At 42.4% G+C, this 21361-nt stretch overlaps 1 protein-coding gene across 2 annotated transcripts in view; it reads left to right on the forward strand.

Moving 5' to 3' along the window:
* Positions 1 to 20174, forward strand: part of ELOVL6 (ELOVL fatty acid elongase 6) — a 138162-nt gene extending 117988 nt beyond the window's left edge. For both annotated transcript variants that reach the window (XM_077476711.1, XM_077476713.1), the window contains one exon: positions 18080 to 20174. In XM_077476711.1, coding sequence (XP_077332837.1) covers positions 18080 to 18504 — 425 coding nt within the window. In that variant the 3' untranslated portion in view covers positions 18505 to 20174. The remainder of the gene's footprint in view (positions 1 to 18079) is intronic.
* The last annotated feature ends 1187 nt before the right edge of the window (positions 20175 to 21361 follow it).

The following is a 21361-nucleotide window of genomic DNA, read 5'->3' on the forward strand; positions in this document are numbered from 1 at the left end:
TTTTTTCCTGTATACAACTCCACTCACTAGCCTACCTTTTACGACTCCTCTTACACATGCACCCCCTCTCCTTGCCTCATGGCTGCTAGATTGCAAGTGGTTCATCCGCTCCTTCCCTTTCACCTTGTCTTATAGCTGGAGCCATGTTGCAGGCCAACAGCGAAGACTGCACCTCTGCCCCTCTGTTACCCTTTGTGGGTTCAGAGGGCGGCAGTGTGCAGTCCCTCAGGGGATGGACCATCCCCAGGGCTCACAGCGGAGCCATGGCGTAGGGGCGTTCCCTACCCCGCCACAACCAGTAAAGCCAAGCTATTCAGGATGCTCTCCCCACCACTAGCAGTAGCTAAGCCTGGCACCCAGCAGGCATCCCTACAGTCTAATCCAGTCACACCAGCGGCACAAGGGTTTGTCTCCTCTGCACCACTTCTTGGTTCTATTGCACAGCTTACTACAGTTTGGTCTCTATCGTGAGGCAACTGCCGTAAGCTACTAATCATTACTCCACTCTTACGCACTCATAACTCAGCCGATACCCTCCTTCACGTACTCTGTCAGCTCATTCACAAATCCTACTGGCTGATTTGGACCTCGTCGTGTCAGTGGCACAACAATCTGAGTCCTCAGCGCGACACTACACCATTTGTCACACAGCTTCCGCAGCCCGGTGTCATCGTGAGGCACCTGCCACGTGCCACCAGTCATTACCCAGTTTATCCATTCATACGTTCGAACATACTCTCAAATCTTAGACAATATGCTACTCAATTTTAACTATGAGACTCACAACTTTAGCCAATGCCAACTGCTTTACCTGGCGTCAGGGGCCACAGAGTACATCCTAAGGTCACGTGCTACCTCAAGCAGTACAACACTTCATGGCTAGGCCAAGTGGATGTCTGGTGGCTGGGGCTTTATCTTACGTCACACCCGACTCCCTCATTGACCGCCTTCTTGGTGCATGGTTTTACGTCGGGGTTTCACAGTGGCCCCACCAAAAACCCACCCACAAGTGCAAGAAGCTCCTGTCAGCTGCCGGGCACATGGCTGTCCAAAGGGGACATGTTCTTAATTACTGGCCATTCAGCCATCTCTCTGGCGGTGGCATGGCATCAATTGGAAAGTACAAGATACTGATCATGTTCTCAGGCTGGACCCAACAACTACAGCAGGTTGACAATGTAAGATGAATTCTTTGCCAACTGGAATGGCATATTCATGTTTATTCCACTAGCGTTAGCTTTTTCACCTCTGGTAGCCATGAATGCCACAACCTCCACAGGCTTCACAGCAATTTTTAGCCATCACTGGTTCGCAGCACCATGGCCACTAGAAATCCTTCTAAATCTCTGGTTTGGTCAGTCATCCTCACTTCTTGAACTATATCCCATTGTGGCAGCTACTCAGGTCTGGGGCCATACCTGGACAGGACAAATGGTGGCTTGCCACAGACAACAAGGCCACGCTCCGAAATTATAAACAAGGCATGTCTAAGTCCCTTCCGATCATGTTCTTCCTATGCGGCAGGTGCAGTTGTCCCTGCAACATCAATTTAATGCTCACTGCGTTTCTATCCTGAGCAGGCGCAACTTCGCAGCAGACGCACTGTCCCGCTTAACCTACTTCAATCCTTCAGCAGAAACCTGGTGCCGACCCAACCACTTCTCCTATCCCATCTTGGGCGCAGCTGATCATGGGTTAAAGGCACACCTCCACAACACAAGCCACCAGGTTAATCAGGCATTCTTCCGCAACACACTGAAGGCCTATCGCACCGCTTGAAACGCCTATTGCAGGTTTCTAGCCTTATGCCCCGGAGCAGCGACAGGAGACATCAAGCACATCCTAGCCTTTTACACGTATTGCCACACGCAGCTGGCTCTATCTCATAACACCATCAGGCTATACTTAGCCGGCATCCAGCATTTTGTTCTTACAGGACCCCAGAAAGCCATCCATGTTCGCAGCCCATACAGTCAAAATCCATCCTACGAGGCATCCAGAAGCATCAGCCCGTAGCCAACTACAAACGCTTACCCATCACAAGTGCCATCTTCAGGGACACGTTGACCATCCTTTCACATTCCCTGTGTGAGTTTCTGTCCAGCCTGGTCATCCAAGCGTCCATCTACCTGGCCTTCCACAGCTTTTGCGGCCTAGCGAGTTTACCTTAGTGGCCCTGGTGACCAGATACTCTGCAGATGCAACCTGGCTCACTGTCAAGTTTTTTACACCTTATAATGTCTAAAACCCATCAATCCATCCCCCGGGGTCGTTATCAAGCTCTTTCTGACCAACAACGTCTGGTGTCCAATAGCAATACTCAACCAGTTACTGTCTCATCTATCCAGCCAGTCAAACTCCAGCCCTTGCCACCTTTTAGACCAGCCCCCTAGAGGCAGCCAGTTCGTCAAGCAAGTTAGGATCCCCCTGGTTAACCTAGGCCTTAACCCCTGCCTCTATTCCGGACACTCCTTTCAGATTGGAGTGGCCTCGGCCGCATCTAAGCACAGGGTACCAGACCATGTCTTTAAAAGGTGGGCGGGTGGAAATCCGCCTGCTTCTCTCGAGGCACTCGGAACACTCAGGAAGAAACATTGCAAGCCTTTACCAAGCTTGCTCAATAAATGTCACAGGACCAATAAAGAGTTACTCCCCTATCCGCATATTTTTGCCTCCTTTTTGCTATACCAGCCAGCAGACCAGGTCACCCTTCAGGTCTATGTTACGTTATGAGACTTTTGGTGTGTTTATGTGGTTCATATCTGGCCCGATTGAAGGGCTTCGAGCATAAATAAGAAGGCCATTATATGGTCTGAAATTATGGGAGGAGCCTGGGGGTATTTAAGCAGACCACTCACCTGTGGTCCTTGTCGGTTCCGGTGCGTGATACCCTCCCTCCCATTCCCCTTTCTCAGGGCACTTCTCAGCACATTTATCTCCACGTTCATCCATTACTGAAATTATGGGAGGAGCCTGGGGGTATTTAAGCAGACCACTCACCTGTGGTCCTCGTCGGTTCCGGTGCGTGATACCCTCCCTCTCATTCCCCTTTTTCAGGGCACTTCTCAGCACATTTATCTCCACGTTCATCCATTACTTAACTTGGGTATCTTATCTTTTTGGTATACCGGCCAGCAGACCAGGGCACACTTCAGGTCTATGTTACATTATGAGTCTTGTGGCGTGTTTATGTGGTTCATATCTGTCCTGGTTGAAGGGCTTCGACCATAAATGACATTGCTTCCCTCTGACGCAGACTCCACCTTTATCAGCTCAGAGCAGAATAAACAGAGGAGGTTTTTGTGAGCTGATGAGTATTTCTTCCAGCCAAAGGGGAGGAAGTTTTGCATGTATGCATGTATGCATGCACAGTTTTCCCCCTAAATGTTTTCTAGGCCATACAATAAAAATAAATAAAGTTTCAGTTTTGCTTTAAAACGGTAATACAGTTTGTTTGAATTGTTGCTCACAATGGAGGAATTTAAGAGCCTGCAGCACTCCTGTCCCCAGACTATATTCCGCTGACCACTAGTAGCCTAGGAACCCCCACTCTTCACACGTGACCCTTGCATCTAGACTTGAGCAGATGGATTCCATGCCTTTTGCTATTCAGAGAATGTAAGGGGTGATTTAAGGACACAATTTTGAGCAATATAACGGGTGACATAACCAGTATATCTTGTTGCTGTCAAAGCAAACACTGAGTGAATCCTAATAACAATGTCACGGTGCATTTATCACAAGGCATAATAAAGGAGTCAGCAGTATAGCACTTTGTAGTACATTGCACTATACTATATTGGCATAGCACAAAACCTGCCTTAATGAAACGTTTATTAGCTTGTATTCATAAGGCAGTGTAAAATGTCTTTTCTGTAAAGAAGAAATCCTGTGGAAACAAAACCATATCTGTGGTTTCTTGTAAGGAGAGGAATTCCTCACTTTTTTTGTGGAATGAGCTTTATGAAGTCTTTTTTTTTTCATTTAATATAGGTTGCACTGCCTGCCTGAGATCACATTTACCATGATGGCCTGCCTTGCCACACAGGGTCCTATTCCTGGCCTCAATCAGCAGAAAGTAAAATGTAAATGCAGGGGCCAGGGATAGCAGTGATGCCATTATGCAAATATGACAATGGCAATATTTGGAAAGTGACTTGTGTTGCTGTGTGGGCAGAGCCTGATGAGGAACTGGGAGATGACTTCTTCCATCAGGTTTGCCTTAACTTTTGATTGGCTGCACACATCAGTGGGCAGATTTAAAAGCAGCTGTTGAACTTCAATAGCAGCTATGGATCCACCCACTGCCCAACTCTTTGGTCATGCACCTGTTAGTGTGACGGACACAGTGCCTGGGGAGGGAGTACACTAAGGAAGGAGTGACCGGTATGGACGCTCCAAACTCAGTGCTGGACACCGACAGATTAATGTAGGCCACAGCACTGTCAATAGGCCACCATGTGTTCCGTGTCATATCCAGAGGTTGTCTTTGGGAAATAGGATGTATAAATGCTGCCAGCGTTGCTGCAGAGGTTCAAGGGGTGGGGGGATCAGCCTGTCAGTGCTCAGACCATACAGCACACACTGCATCAAATTGGTTGGCATGACTGTCATCCCAGAAGGAAGCCTCTTCTAAAGATGATGCACAAGAAAGACCACAAACAGTCTGCTGAAGACAAGCAGACTAAGGACATGGATTATTGGAACCATGTCCTGTGGTCTGATGAGACCAAGATAAACGTATTTGATTCAGATGGTTTCAAGCGTTTGTGGCGGCAACCAGGTGAGGAGGAGTACAAGTGTGTCTTGCCTACAGTCAAGCATGTTCAACCAAAGAAGTTGAGTGCACATGCTCAGCATCATATCCATAGGTTGTCTTTGGGAAATAGACATATGAGTGCTGCTAGCATTGCTGCAAAGGTTGGGGGGTCAGCCTGTCAGTGCTTAGACCATACGCCACACACTACATCAAATTGGTCTGCATGGCTGTTGTCCCAGAAGGAAGCCTCATCTAAAGATTAATAAGGAAAGGGATGGTCGGCACTCAGGATGACATCCAAAATAGTATTCCTTTATTAAATACATGTACAGAGCTGTAAAACGGCCTACGCGTTTCGGACGTTAGTCCTTAGTTAGGGCATGGATTACTGGAACCACGTCCTGTGGTTTTATGAGAGCAAATAAACGTATTTGATTCAGATGTTGTCAAGCATGTTTAGCGGCAACCAGGTGACAAAGACAAGTGTGTCTTGCCTACAGCATGGTGGTGGGGGTGTCATGGTCTGGGGTTGCATGAGTGCTGCCGGAACTGGGGAGATACAGTTCATTGAGGGAACCATGTACTGGGACATACTGAAGCAGAGCATGGTCCCCTCCGTTCGGAGACTGGGCCGCATGGCAGTATTCCAACATAACGACCCCAAACACACCTCCAAGACGACCACTGCCTTGCTAAAGAAGCTGAGAGTAAAGGTGATGGACTGGCCAAGCATGTCTCCATACCTAAAGCCTATTAAGCATCTGTGGGGCATCCTCAAACGGAAGGTGGAGGTGTGCAAGGTCTCTAACATCCACCAGCTTTGTGATGTCATCATGGAGGAGTGAAAGAGGACACCAATGGCAACCTGTGAATCTCTGGTGAGCTCCATGCCCAAGAGGGTTAAGGCAGTGCAAGAAAATAACGGTGGCCCCACAAAATATTGACACTTTGGACCCAGTTTGGACTTTTTCACTTAGGGGTGTACTCACTTTGAGCACTGGTTTTCTCACTGACTTTGTAAGTTCTCCAGCCTCTGGAGCCAATGAGCAAGGACCCATCTGCTGAAAGTAAAATGGAGTGCCTAAAGAAGTTTTAATGTTAACAAAAAGGGGTACCTAAGTCCTCTCAATATGGGGTTGTTTGTGGTTTGAGGCTAAGGTGGACTTTAATGGTACCATAAAACTTGGAATACACCAGTAGATATAATAAGGTTTTATTAATTAACATAGACATGTTAAAACATACAAGGATTTTTAAAAGAACGCTCTGTAAATTCATACATATGAGGTGCAGCTGGAAAGGATAGTAGTACCAGTTCACCATGTAACAAGTATATTGCTCCACCTGTTTTGCAGGTAATTCACTGCTTCTTCAGTAGCTCAATTTGCATATAAATGATGTTATTAACACAGTGATAATGTATAATACTACAAAAAAAGAGAAAAAGACATATAAATCAGAGTCCAAACACACCCCCTGGGGTGGACCCACTCCTCTGGATTGCCGCTTTATGCTGCTGCTCTTGGTAAGGGTATTTCTGGCATTCCTGGGGGGATACCGCATTTGCTATTACCTTCTTATTATCTAATTATGCTATTTGATTCTATACCGTTTGTACTGTGATTTAATGTTTTTTTCTCTTTTTTGTAGTATTATACATTATCTCTGTGTTAATAACATCCTAGATATGCAAATTGAGCTCCTGAAGAAGCGGCAAATTACCCACGAAACATGTCGAGCATGCCAATATGATTGTTACAGGGTGAACTGGTATTACTATCCTTTCCTACGGCACCTCATATGTATAAATTTACCGATCTGTCTTTTAAAAATCCTTGTATGTTTTAACATGTCTATGTTAATTTAATAAAACCTTATTTTATCTACTTGTGTATTCCAAGTGTTATGGTACCATTAACCACTTCCCGCCCGGCCTATAACAGAATGACGGATGGGAAGTGGTTCTGTTATGCTGATTGGGCGTCATATGACATCCAGCAGGATAACATGCCAGCGTATGCCTGCGGGGGGTGCGCAGCGTGGCGATCTTGACATGTCAGTCTCTGATTATGATAAGAAGCCTCTGACAGAGGCTTCTTAACACGTGATCAGCTGTGACCAATCACAGCTGATCATTGCGAGAACCAGGAAGTGCCGGTAAACAGCATTCCTCAGTTCGCGCTACAGGGAGAGCCGATCGCGGTTCTCCCTGTCAGAGGGGGGTCTGTGCTGATAATCAACATACTGATTATTAGTACAGCCCCCATCAAATGTACCCATAAGCTGTCAATCGGTGCCCAGTCAGTGCCCCATCATAACCCCCTGTCAGTGCCCAATAAAGTGCCAATCAGTGCCTACCATAGTGCAAATCAGTGTCCATCACAGTGCCAATCAGTGCCTAGCATTAACACCTGTCAGTACCTGCCCAATAGGTGCTGCCCATCAGGGCCATCTATTAGCGTGCATCAATGCCACCTGTCAATGCCGCCTGTCAGTGCCCATCAATTCGACATGTCAGTGCCCATCAGTGCTGCATATCAGTGCCACCTATCGGTGCCCATCAGTGCCGCCTATCAGTGCCCATCAATTCTACATATCAGTGCCTCCTCATCAGTGCCCATCATTGCCACCCTATCGTCAGTGAAGGAGAAAACCAAATTTTATAACAGAAACAAAAAATATTTTTTTTTTCAAAAATGTTGTAATTTTTTAGCAAGAATAAAAACTGCGGAGGTGATCAAATACCACCAAAAGAAAGCTCTATTTGTTTTGGTACAGTGTTTATGGCCACGCAATTGTCATTCAGATTGCGACAGCGCTGAAAGCTCAAAATTATCCAATATATGGGCAGGAATGGGCAAAAGTGTCTGGAATTGAAGTGGTTAAAGTCCACCTTAGCCTCAAACCACAAATAATCCCACCTGCTGAAAGTGTTGCCTCCAACAATGATGTGAACTCCAAAAAAGGACCCCAGTAAACCAAAGAAGAGAAGGCTGTGGCTTCAGGTAAATACAATGGCTTTTGGATAGCTTATTTTTTTTTTTTTTTTTTACCAGTAGTTGGTTAAAAGGTGGTAGGGGATGTGTTCCTAATATCCTGGGCTTTAAAAAAGCATTTATGTGCAGAAAAGTTAATTTGTTTTACTGCAAGAAAATGGAAAAGTATGAATAGGCCTTTATTCTAGATCAGCTAGTAGGCACAGGTTGCCTATTCCTTTAACAAAATTTAAATCTCTGAAGAAACTAGTTAAAAAAACACTTATCCTATGAGCAGCTGGTCTGGACATATCAAAGATTTTTGCTGTGCTCTATGCACAGAAGAAGCACATATAGAATGTCGACTAACATGATGTATAGCAGAACTTACTAATGATTCGACACAGGACAATGACATCCCTAAAGTGGCTGCCCTCTGCATTCTCGCCACAATGATGGGTGACAGCCAAGCAGTTTGACCTTGTGTGTCTGGAAACCTTTTTGGTGTGTGTTTATTCCATGCAGTTTCTAACCACTGCTTAATTACTAAATTAGCGGGTACAAGCTGGAGTCTTCGATTTGATGCGGTCTGACCTCTAGTGTCTCAAATTACTTCCACTACGCTTCCCTTTTCTATGTCTCCTGCAAACAGTCCTGTACCTTGGCCTTCTGCATCTTCTAAAATGGTGGCTGTCAGCCAGCGTGTTTAAGGATAGTGCTAATATCTGGTGCATTCTACCACACATCCTTTTTTGTGTGCAAGTGTGTACCTTAAAAACAAAGAGTGAGAGTTTAGGAATATGCAAAACCGCACTCCCTCAGCGCTCACGGTGAAACCTAAAATACAGCTGCTGCTATCTTACTATTTCCAAAATCTTAATAATGTGCCGAAAAAATTACTAATGGTTAATAAACTAAGGCACTAGCAGCGCTTGGATATACAATAAACTAAAATTACAATAAAATAAAAAATAAATTATAAAAACCCTTTTCTAAGTATATGCAAGTATAAACTTTTATGGAATGAATATATCGAAAAATGATATAATAAACTCAATTGAAATTTTTCTCCATGTGAGTAAATAATTAATTCAGCGTGATGTCTGAAAATAATCTCATATCACTTTGCCCTTGTACACACGGTCAGAGATTCAGACGGAATGTGTCCTATCGGACCGTTTTGTCAGATAATCCGACTATGTGTGGTCTCCATCGGACTGTTTCCGTCGGAGTATCCGACGGACCAAGTTTTCCAACTTGTCCGTAAAATTTTCCAACAAAATGCTCCGTTCGGACATACTCCGATCATGTGTAGCCTACTCCGACGGACAAAGTGCCACGCATGCTCAGATCAAATTTCTAGACCAAAGCCATTGGCTACTAGCCTGAACGTAGTTCCGTCGTAACGAAATGACGTCATCATGTTATGTACAATCGGATTTTCCGACAACTTTGTCCGACCGTGTGTTTGAAACAGTTTCGGACAAAATCCGTCGGACAAAATCCAACGGATTTGGTTGTCAGAATGTCAGACCGTGTGTACAAGGGCTTTCAGTCACAATAGATAAAAGTGTGTACCTGTTCCCATTATTTCAGGGGAAGTTACATGTTAACTATATGAAGATTGTAAGTGTTAGAGAAAATGTAGCCACACAGATCTAAGGTTTTTAATTCTACAAGTTCAAATTGTTCCACATTCTTCTATATGTTATGAAAGACAGAAATCTGGGGACTCCAAAAACGCCAGTCTGTTTTTAATAAATTGCCCTGAGGGTTATATGGTGAATATAGATGGAAGTGGTACATGGTAGAGTTCTTCTTTAGAGACCTTTAGCAAATCAATGGGCTTTGACTTCCTATTCCAGAATCCTCAACAAAATCCCTATTGATTATTTGCATTTAAATGTATAGTATGGCTGTATGTGCTCTGTAAAGTGGTCCATTTTATCTTGTAGTATCTAGCCTGTAAATTTACAAACCTTTGCTTTAATTATTGATTATTTTGCTGAATCAGATATATTTGTAGTATATATTTGTAGTACAAAGTAAATACTACATGACTGCTTCTGTTTATGTTTAAAATTTACCTGAATATATTTCTAAAAAGTACTGAAAGAGTGCTTGAAATGTCATATCTACAGTAAAGAACATTTAGAGGTGAAATTATTTCAGTCATAATGCTGACAAGTCCTAGTTTGTTCTTTTTATAAGCTGTAAATTACTTAATCTCAGCTTAAACCCTGGACTGACTTGTCACCACCCTGAATCAGTCAGTTTATGTAGTACAATGTCACTGTTGAATACAATAGAGCATCATTTATCATTGTAGACTGCAGCAATAATTTTCCAATTAATTTATCTTAAGGTATAAACTTTAACATTGTTAGAATTTATATAGCAGCCATTTGCTATGACTAGTGTGAGTGTATATATATATATATATATATATATATATATATATATATATATATATATATATATATATATATATATATATATATATATATAAAGATAGATTAGAAATGTGCAATTCGCTTCAGTCCGAATATAAATTCAGATAAATTTTTGGTTAAAATAGTAATATGTTCTCGCGAATTTCATTTCGTATATTCAGTGTGCCCCCCCCCCCCAAATCCATACCAGACCATTATCTGAGTATGCAGCCAGACAGGCCAGGAAAGGGAGGGGGAACGAACGAGCACCCCCCCAAACCATACCAAGCCATATGCCCTCAGCATGGGGGGGTGCTTTGGGGCAGGAGGGCTCAGTCACACCCCCCCCCTCACCCCAGAGCACCTTGTCCCCATGTTGACAAGGGTCTCTTTCTTCCAGTCAGGGTTGTGGGGGTCTGCCGGCAGGGGGCTTATTGGAATCTGGAAGCCCGGCCCCTCCCCTATGTGAAATGTAAAATGTGTAAAAGGTGACCTTTTTTTTTTATTCCAGTGGTGTGGCAGGCGTCGTGATCGATGATGGATCTACTCCAGGGGGACTTTCTTTATTTAGTAAGGGACTTGTCAAAAATTTGTGTTTGTGTCTTTTCTCACTGTTTACAATTTTTTGGTGAGTAGATAGGGCCTTGAAAAAGTAAAAATAAAAGTATTCATTCCCCTTGACATTTTCTATATTTTGTCATGTTACAACCAAAAAAGTAAATGTATTTTATTGGGATTCTATGTGATAGACCAGCATAACGTGGCACATAAGTGTGAAGTGGAAGGAAAATCATAAATGATTTTCAAAATATTTTACCAATAAATATGTGAAAAGTGTGGCATGCATTTGTGTTCAGTCCCCTTTACTTTGATACCCCTAACTAAAATCTAGTGAAACCAATTGCCTTCAGAAAGAAGAAATACATTGTTGAAAAAAGCCATAAGAAGTCCCATTTGCAGTTTGCGAGAAGCCATGTGGAGGACACAGCAAACATGTGGAAGAAGGTGCTCTGCTCAGATGACCACAATTGAACTTTTTGACCTAAAAGCAAAATGCTATGTGTGGCAGAAAACTAACACTGCACATCACTCTGAACACACCATCCCCACTGTGAAACGTGGTGGTGGAAGCATCGTGTTGTAATGCTTTTCTTCAGCAGGGACAGGGAAGCTGGTCAGAGTTGATGGGAAGCTGGATGGAGCCAAATACAGGGCAATCTTAGTAGAAAACCTGTTAGAGTCTGCAAAAGACTTGAGACTGGGACAGATGTTCACGTTCCAGCAGGACAACAACCCTAAACATTCAGCCAGAGCTAAATTGGAATGGTTTAGATCAAAGCATTTCCATGTGTTAGAACGCCCCAGACAAAGTCCAGACCTATATCCAATTGAGAATCTGTGGCAAGACCTGAAAATTGCTGTTCAGACACTTTCCATCCAATCTGACAGAGCTAGAGCTATTTTGCAAAGAATGGGCAAACATTTCCCTCTCTATATTTGCAAAGCTGGTAGAGACTTGCAGCTGTAATTGCAGCGAAAGGTGGATCTACAAAGTATTAACTTAATTAAGGGTGGCTGAATACAAATGCACACCACACTTTCCACAGCTTTATTTGTAAAAAAAATTTAAAACCATTTATCATTTTCCCTTCACTTCACAATTATGTGCCACTTTGTGTTGGTCTATCACATAAAATCCCAATAAAATACGTTTAGGTTTTTGGCTGTATCATGACAAAATGTGGAAAATTTCAAGCGGTGTCATTTTTTTTTTCTTTTTACTTTTTCAAGGCACTGTAGTACCCCTACCCACTCATCCAAAAATTTTAAAAAGTGAGTAAAGACACAAACCCATATTTTTCAGAAGCGCATTTGTGAGGTCAGGCAATGATGTGGATGAAAAGGCCTGGCTTGCAGTCTCCGCTCTAATTCAACACAAAAGGGGTTCTATCGGGTTGAAGTCAAGTTCCTCTACCCCAAACTCACTCATCCTTGTTTTTATGGACCTTGCTTTGTATACTGGTCCAAATTATTTGGTGGAGGGGGGATTATGGTGTGGGGTTGTTTTTCAGGGGTTGGGCCTGGCCCCTTTGTTCCAGTGAAAGGAAATCTTAGGGCCAGTTCACACCACATGCAGTCCAGTGCATTTTTTTTTCTTTGCTTCAGAAACGCATAGAAAGTAGGTTATATGGTTTGCAATGGCATAGTTCACACCCGTGCTTGCAGTTCCACTGGGTTTCCTCCTTTCTGATGTTTTGCCAGGCTCTAACTGCAGTTGTTCTTGGTTTATGGCTCTTTTTGTCTTTAGTTTTGCCTTCAGCAAGTGAAATGCATGCTCAATTGGGTTGAGATCAGGTCACTGACTTGACCAAAGCAGAATATTCCACTTTCTTACCTTCAAAAGATCCTGTGTTGCTCTTGTGTTCTGGATCATTGTTCATTTGTACTGTGAAGGGCCGTCCAATCAACTTTGCTGCATTTGTCTGAATCTGGGCTGACAGTGTATCTCTAAACACTGCAGAATTCATCTGGCTGTTTCTGTCTGCTGTCACATCATCAGTAAACACCAATGACCCAGTGCCACTGGAAGCCATGCATGCCCATGCCATCACACTGCCTCCACCATGTTTTATAGATGACGTTGTATGCTTTGGATCATGAGCTGTTCCAAGCCTTCTCCACACCCTTTTTTTCCCATCATTCTGGTACAGGTTAATCTTAGTTTCATCCATTTGCACCTTGTGGTGAACCCTCTGTATTTGCTCTCATGAAGTCTCCTCTTGATTGTAGACTTTGACAATGATACTCCCACCTCCTGGAGAGTGTCCTTCACTTGTCTGGATGTTGTGAATGAGTTTTTCTTTACCATAGAGAGGATCCTGCGGTCATCAATCACTGTTGTCTTCTGTGGACGTCCAGGCCTTTTTATGTTGCTGAGCTCACCAGTGCATTCTTCTTTCCTCAGAATGTACCAAACTGTTGATTTGGCCACTCCTAATGTTACTGCTATCTCTCTGATGGATTTGTTTCATTTTTGAAGCCTTACAATGGCCTGTTTCACTTGCATGGACAGCTCCTTTGAATGCATGATGTAGGTTCACAGCAATAGAATGCAAATATAACACACTTAGAATCTACTCCAGACCTTGTACCTGCTTAATTTATGAAGAAATAATGAAGGGGTGGCCCACACCTGGCCACGAAACAGCGTTTGTTTCAATTGTCCAATTACTTTTGGTCTCATAAAAAGGTTGGTGGTTATTCTTAAGAGCTGTAATTCCTAAACCCTTCCTCCAATTTGGATGTACATCCCTCAAATTAAACCTGACAGTGTGCAATTTCAACCCATATTCATTATATAACTATAGCTTGAGTATGTTTTGGTAAATACCTGAAAAAAATGAAAAATTGTGCCTGTGTCCAAATGGCCAAATGGACCTACCTGTGTGCATGTATATGTTTGTGTGTGATCTATATATATATATATATATATATATATATATATATATATATATATATATATATATATAGAGAGAGAGAGAGAGAGAGAGAGAGAGAGAGAGAGAGAGATCTCACAAAAGCGAATACACCCCTCACGTTTTTGTAAATATTTATTATTATTATATCTTTTCATGTGACAACACTGAAGAAATTACACTTTGCTATAATGTAAAGTAGTGAGTGTACAGCTTGTATAACAGTGTAAATTTGCTGTCTCCTCAAAATAACTCAACACACAGCCATTAATGTCTAAACTGCTGGCAACAAAAGTGAGTACACCCCTAAGTGAAAATGTCCAAATTGGGTCCAATTAGCTATTTTCCCTCCCCGGTGTCATGTGACTCGTTAGTGTTACAAGGGAGCAGGTGTGTTAAATTTTGGTGTTCGCTCTCACTCTCTCATACTGGTCACTGGAAGTTCAACATGGCACCTCATGGCAAAGAACTCTCTGAGGATCTGAGAAAAAGAATTGTTGCTCTACATAAAGATGGCCTAGGCTATAAAAAATGATTTCCAAGACTAGGGATGAGCCGAACACCCTCCTGTTCGGTTCGCAGCAGAACATGCAAACAGGCAAAAAATTTGGCAGAACACACGAACACCGTAAAGGTCTATGGGACACGAACATGAATAATCAAAAGTGCTAATTTTAAAGGCTTACAGTATATGCAAGTTATTATCATAAAAAGTGTTTGGGGACCTGGGTCCTGCCCCAAGGGACATGTATCAATGCATTTTTTTTTTTTTTTTAACTGCCGTTTTTTTTTTAATGCTTAAATCGAATATATAGTATGCCTGTAAAGTGGCGCATTTTTCCTGTGTTTAGAACAGTACCACAGTAAAATGACATTTCTAAAGGAAAAATTGTCACTTAAAACTGATCACACTGTACTGTAATGAATTGTCGGGTCTCGGCAATACAGATACAGATAATTGAAAAAAAAGAGCATGGTATCCCCCCCCCCCCCCGTCCATTACCAGGCCCTTTGGATCTGGTATGAATATTGCGTGGGGGTCCCCCTAAAGTCCATACCAGGCCCTTCGGGTCTGATATGGAAATTAAGGGGAACCCTGCGTCAAAATGTAAAAAAAAATGTTGTAGGGATCCCCCCAAAATCCATACCAGACCCTTATCCGAGCACACAACCTGGCAGGCTGCAGGAAAAGAGGGGGGGTGAGAGAGAGCGCCCCCCTCCTGAACCGTACCAGCCCACATGCCCTCAACATAGGTAGGGTGCTTGTTGATGGGGACAAGGGCCTCATCCCCACAACCCTTGCCCAGTGGTTGTGGGGGCCTGCGGGCGGTGGGCTTATTGGAATCTGGAAGCCCCCTTTAACCACGGGGCCCTCAGATTTCAGCCTCCCCCTGTGTGAATTGGTAATGGGGTACAAATGTACTCCTACCATTTCAGAAAAAAAAGTGTCAAAATGGTAAAAAAGACAAGACACAGCTTGGGAAAAGTCCTTTATTAAAAAGGACGCGCCTTCCCGTTGACAGCTCTTATATACCTGAGGGCAGGGCCACCTGGTGACATAACCGGGTGACCCCACCCCCTCTGACGCCATGGGAATTTCCCCATGGCTTCCCCGTGGCGTCAGAGGTGGGCTGGCCACCCGGTGACTTAAATGCTTAAGGTTTCCCTTATAATTCATACCAGACCCTAAGGGCATGTTAATGGAGGGGTGGGGATCCCATGCTCTTTTTTTCAATTATCTGTATCTATATTGCCAAGATTCGAAAATTCAATACAACCACGATCAGTTTTAAATGACAATTTTTCCTTTAGAAATTAAATTTTGCTGTGGTACTGTTCTAAACACGGGAAAAATGGGCCACTTTACAGGCATACTATAGACACCCCCTAGCACGATATTTAAAGGAATATTTAATTTTTATTGTTTCACTTTAAGCATTAAAAAATTACTGCTTCCGAAAAAAATGTTTTGATACATGTCCCCTGGGGCAGGACCCAGGTCCCCAAACACTTTTTATGACAATAACTTGCATATACACCTTTAAAATTAGTACTTTTGATTTTTCATGTTAGTCTCCCAAAGAATTTAACGGTGTTCTGGCAGTTTTCAAATTTTCCGTGAACACCGCATATTGTGCGCTGTTCAGCAAACAGGCGAACACCTGATGTTCGAGTCAAACTTACTTTCAACTCAAACATCAGCTCATCCCTAGCCAAGACCCTGAAACTGAGCTGTAGCACAATGACCAAGACCATACAGCAGTTTAACAGGACAGGTTCCACTCAGAACAGGCCTCACCATGGTCGACCAAAGAAGTTGAGTGCACGTGCTCGGCATCATATCCAGATGTTGTCTTTCGGAAAGAGACGTATGAGTGCTGCCAGCATTGCTGCATAGGTTGAAGGGGTGGGGGGGGGTCAGCCTGTCAGGGCTCAGACCATACGCCGTACACTGTATCAAATTGGTCTGCATGTCTGTCATCCCAGAAGGAAGCCTCTTATAAAGATGATGTACAAGAAAGTCCACATAAAGTTTGCTGAAGACAAGCAGACTAAGGACATTGATTACTGGAACCATTACCTGGGGTTTAAGGAGACCGAGATAAACTTATTTGGTTCAGATGGTGTCAAGTATGTGTGGCGGCTAAGGATGAGCTCAGGCATGTTCGCATACACCACGTGCAGAGCCCGCCAGAAAGTCTGCGCAGAGCTGCGCTAATCACAGGCAAGGAGACAGTGCCTGATCTCTGCAGCCGCACATCGGGGGCAATGTCTCACTGCCTGTGATTAGCACAGTGCTGCACCGACTTCCTGGCGGGCTCTGCATGTGGCATATGCGAACACGCCTGAGCTCATCCTTAGTGGCGGCAACCAGGTGGGGAGTACAAGACCAATGTGTCTTGACTACAGTCAAGCATTGTGGTCGGAGTGTCATGATCTGGGGCTGCATGATTGCTGCCGGGACTGGGGAGTTTCAACTCATTGAGGGAACCATGAATGCCAGCATGTACTGTGACATACTGAAGCAGAGCATGATCCCCTCCCTTCAGAAACTGGGCCGCAGGTCAGTATTCCAACTTAACGACCCCAAATATACCTCCAAGGTGACCACTGCCTTGCTAAAGAAGCTGATGGTAAAGGTGATGGCCTGGCCAAGCATGTCTCCAGACCTAAACCCAATTGACCATCTGTGGGACATCTTCAAATGGAAGGTGGAGGAGCGCAAGGTCTCTAACATCCACCAGCTCCGTGATGTCATCACGGAGGAGTAGAAGGGGACTCCAGTGGCAACCTGAGAAGCTCTAGTGAAAAAATGGTGAATACTATGGACCCAATTTGGACATTTTTATTTAGGGGTGTACTCACTTTTGTTGCCAGTTTAGACATTAATGGCTGTCTGTTGAGTTTTTTTGAGGGGGCAGCAAATTTACACTGTTATACAAGATGTATATACACAATTTTACATTGTAGAAAAGTGTAATTTCTTCAGTGTCATCACATGAAAAGAAATAATAAAATATTTTCAAAAATATGAGGGGTGTACCCACTTTTGTGAGATACTGTGTGTGTGTGTGTTTTTTTATATATATATATATATATATATATATATATATATAGATAGATAGATAGAGAGAGAGAGAGAGAGAGAGATATGTTTATACCATTTTTATTTTATTTTTTAACATTATTCATGTAATAATTTTTGAAATATTGTAAGAAACTTTACAAATGTACCCACATTCAGATTGATAGCAAGTTAACCTGGCCCTGTATATGGCACTGTAATTATGTTTCACCAAGGCAGCTGGCAGTTATTAATGTTATCTAAATGCCAAATGCTCCATGATTCAGTTTTATACTACTTTTTTGATATGTGTGACCTGCTTTGCATTTATTGCTGCAATACAAAACAAATAATAAAAAGAGTGAGGAGCCTATATACATATAGATAATCCTTTTGAAGCAGAACAGCAAATAGAAGAACACACAGTTGAAAAGCATGTATGAACAGTTTTTACAGACAAAGCATTTCCTGTGCTGTTCAAATTGTCTTCTGATCTATACAGTGGGGGAGATTTCCTAAAACTGGTGCAAAAAGAATCTGGTGAAGTTATGCTTAGTAATCAATCAACTTCTAGATTTTGTTGTCAAAGCTTAATTGAACAAGTTGAAGTTAGAAGCTATTTGGTTACCCTGCACCAGATTCTATGTGCCAGTTTTAGTAAATCTCCCCCACTGCCTTGCTGCAAGGCAAGGGACTTCAGCTAATATGCATAGTTTCCTGAGTAGGGTACAAAGCTGCTCATCTCTACAGTGACTGTCAGTGTTACCGTTACGATCTCTGGGTGCACCTAAAATCTAGTATGCAGCAACTTGAATGTACAGTGTGTGCCTAAAATACAATTCTCATATGTTATTTCTGTGCTTGTCTTTCAGGGGACACCATTTTTATCATCCTTAGGAAACAGAAGCTCATCTTCCTTCACTGGTACCACCATATAACAGTGTTGCTGTATTCATGGTATTCATATAAAGACATGGTGGCCGGAGGCGGGTGGTTTATGACCATGAACTATGGAGTACACGCAGTTATGTATTCTTACTATGCCTTGCGAGCCGCTGGCTTTAGAGTGTCGCGAAAGTTTGCCATGATGATCACTTTATCCCAGATCACTCAGATGCTTATTGGGTGCGTGGTGAATTACCTGGTCTTTGCTTGGATGCAACAAGGACAGTGCCCATCCCACGTACAAAATATTGTGTGGTCCTCCATCATGTACCTCAGTTACTTTGTGCTTTTCTGCCGCTTCTTCTTCGAAGCCTATATGGCCAAAACAAGGAAAGCTGCCAAGGCTGACTAATGGTGAAACTTAATGCCAAGTCATAGCTCAGGGTCATCAAAAATTAAGAGAAGATGAATACAAACAAAACAGAATTGGGAGTGAGCAAATATTTTAAAGGCACAAAGAAAACCATATCTCAAGCACTTAGATCCTAGCGACAACTAAAGTGAATTTGTAATAGTTTATTTAATTCTTGTCTTAAAACGTGAAGCTGATCAGTGCGCCAAGCACGCCGAGTATGTCGAAGGAATGGAAATTGGTCTGTAACATCAGCCCACTTTAACAAGTCCTTTGGAAAAAAAGGCTATTGCTATGTTCTTCAGTACAAACTCTGGTGTTTTACTACTGCCCGTAATCTGTTACTGACCTATTTCAAGAATGAGACAAGGTATACACAGGAATATAAATCCAGTCTTCTGGCTAAGGTTTATAATCTTTTGCGTTCTGCATTTTATACCTAGGATGCTGTAATGTGTACAGGTGTGGTTCCTATCAATATGCAAATTAAACCATCTGCCCAAGCTGGTTACTACAGTATTAAATCTAGACTGTAATCATTTTACATATCTTATATCTGGTGTGTCTCACAGTGGACTTGTGCACCTGGACAACACACGTATCAAAGCCTCATCACTTGCTGAACTACCTGCTAGAAGGGATGAAAAGAGAAGAAGGTTGAAGGTGTTACCTGATTGTTTTGCTCAGAGTCCATGACAAAAGCCTGGTTCCTATAACGCCGAATAGTTCTTGTTTTCTATTTTTTGAGAACGGTTTCCGTATCTGACTACTACTGCAGGGCTGTGTGTGTGAGTTCGGTAACACTGTGCTTTATGTATTTGCTTATGAAGCAGTACAGAGTTGATTAAAGTGCCCTCTTCTGGTCCACACAGATAACATAACACACCAGATCTTTACTATTTCTTTTTCAAAAAATCTGAGAGGAGAATAACAATTCCTGTAACAATCTCCCATATTCCAAGGGACTTGTCTTACTTCACACTCTTGTATTTTTCTATGTCTTGTGTGCATTGAAGACAGGTTTAAAAAATGCCAATGGGTACTTACTGTACCTGGGTCTGAAATCAAACTTACGTTGTTTCAAGCCATATTCTTCAGAAACTCATAGAGTGTTTTGTCTGTTATAACCAAGTCTGGAGAAGCCAAATACATGTACAATTTCCTAGTATTTCAAGGAAGCACTCGTAACTTGATGTTAAATGTTTTGATGTAGTCTTCTTAATTGTATTAGTTAGCTAGATTAATATATTAGCAGATTAGAGAAGAAGGGTTAGAGGCTGCTGTCTGGCGTCAGAGTACAGTTAAGACTTACTGTAAATGCAACCCTGTAGGAACTTGCAGTCATCATTGTACAACCCTGTGGTATATAGGAGCACATTTCCTAGCTACTTAAAAATAAAAAAATGTTTCTTTCATTTACAGAAGAAGTACAACACAAGGGATTTTTTTTTAGCTTTAAATGGTGCTGCCATCCATGCTGCTTCTTTTTTTTTTTAAACTAGTTTCATGATCTAGAAATGGCAGAGGCTACTTAGCATCTCAGTTATGGGAAATAAATTTAAAAAAAGACTGTAATGTTATGAAGCATTTTGACTTAATTTTAAGAATGAAATGAGAAGATCTTGCAATTTACTATTGTAACAAACAATAAAGTTTACATTTATGTTAAAGTACTGGGTGTATTCATTACTGATGACTGCAGAATTAAACTGATTTTTCCCCTATACTACACAAGCGGTGCTGCTTTTTATGATCAATGCAACTTAAGTGGCAAGATGGCTTGCTTTGGGCTACACAATTCTTGTTCTAAGCAATTTTGCCTATTCTCATTAATCCGAATTTAAGCGACAAACATACATCATTAGTTCATACATGTATGTATTCATTAAATAATCATTAATTGTCAGGTTGGGAGCAAGGACAAAACCGAGTTGTATTAATTAAAGCCGACCTTGCAGTACACTGCACTTTCTGCATATAATGTCTGGGTCCCTTTCCCCTGTAAAAATCTCCAAAATCGCCAATGTTCAAAAGGTCCCTATAAAGATTTATACTTGCCCTACTCTCATCTTTCACATCCCTGGGCATGACATTGTTATGCCTCCAGGGATATTACAGAGAATGCAGAGCAGCCCAAACCTCATGAGAAGACTCTCCAGTCCATTGCAAGAGCATATACTCATGACAGACGTAAGTATATACTCTGTTTTATTTACAGGTACCTTTACAACAAGAGAGAGCGGAGACATTATAAGCGAACCTTGCATTTTACTGCAAAGCTTTCTTTCTTCATCATTTTTACGTTTAAAAGAAAATTGTCTATGCAGCCAAGGGGACTCCATTAGCTAAGGAAAAACATCCATTCCTGTAGCCTGGCCAGAAACCCCCTACAGATAGCTTTGCCTCATCCAGTCCTGATGCTAGGATGCTCCAACCATTGAACATTAACAGGAACACGTGTTCTCTTAACCTGTGTGCATGCACAGTATGCTTTATCTCACAGCAGTGGGTGCGTTCATAGCAAGGGGCAAGCATAGGCATTCTTGCTAAAAACACCCTTCCTGCGTAAATATGTGGAACTTTTAACACAACACCATCTACCCACCTCATCGTCCTCTTATCAATTATCATGTGTTCTCTGCTCTGCCCCCACAGGTAACCATCTTTCATATGAATGAAAATGCATCTGTCTTGCTATTGTTTATTATAACTGCTGCACCCCGTCCATTTTGAGACAGACCTACCTTTCTGGCTTTTTGCCTAATCAAAGAACTGACCTTAATGTCTCGGCCCTGTTTAGTGTGGAAACCTTTCACTAACAACCATGTGTCTTTTTATTACCTCTGATTAATTACCA

This window comes from Lithobates pipiens, unplaced genomic scaffold (genome assembly GCF_037356315.1).
Source record: "Lithobates pipiens isolate NorthernLeopardFrog02 unplaced genomic scaffold, aLitPip1_a1.2 Scaffold_13, whole genome shotgun sequence".
In the NCBI taxonomy this organism is placed as follows: Eukaryota; Metazoa; Chordata; class Amphibia; order Anura; family Ranidae; genus Lithobates; species Lithobates pipiens.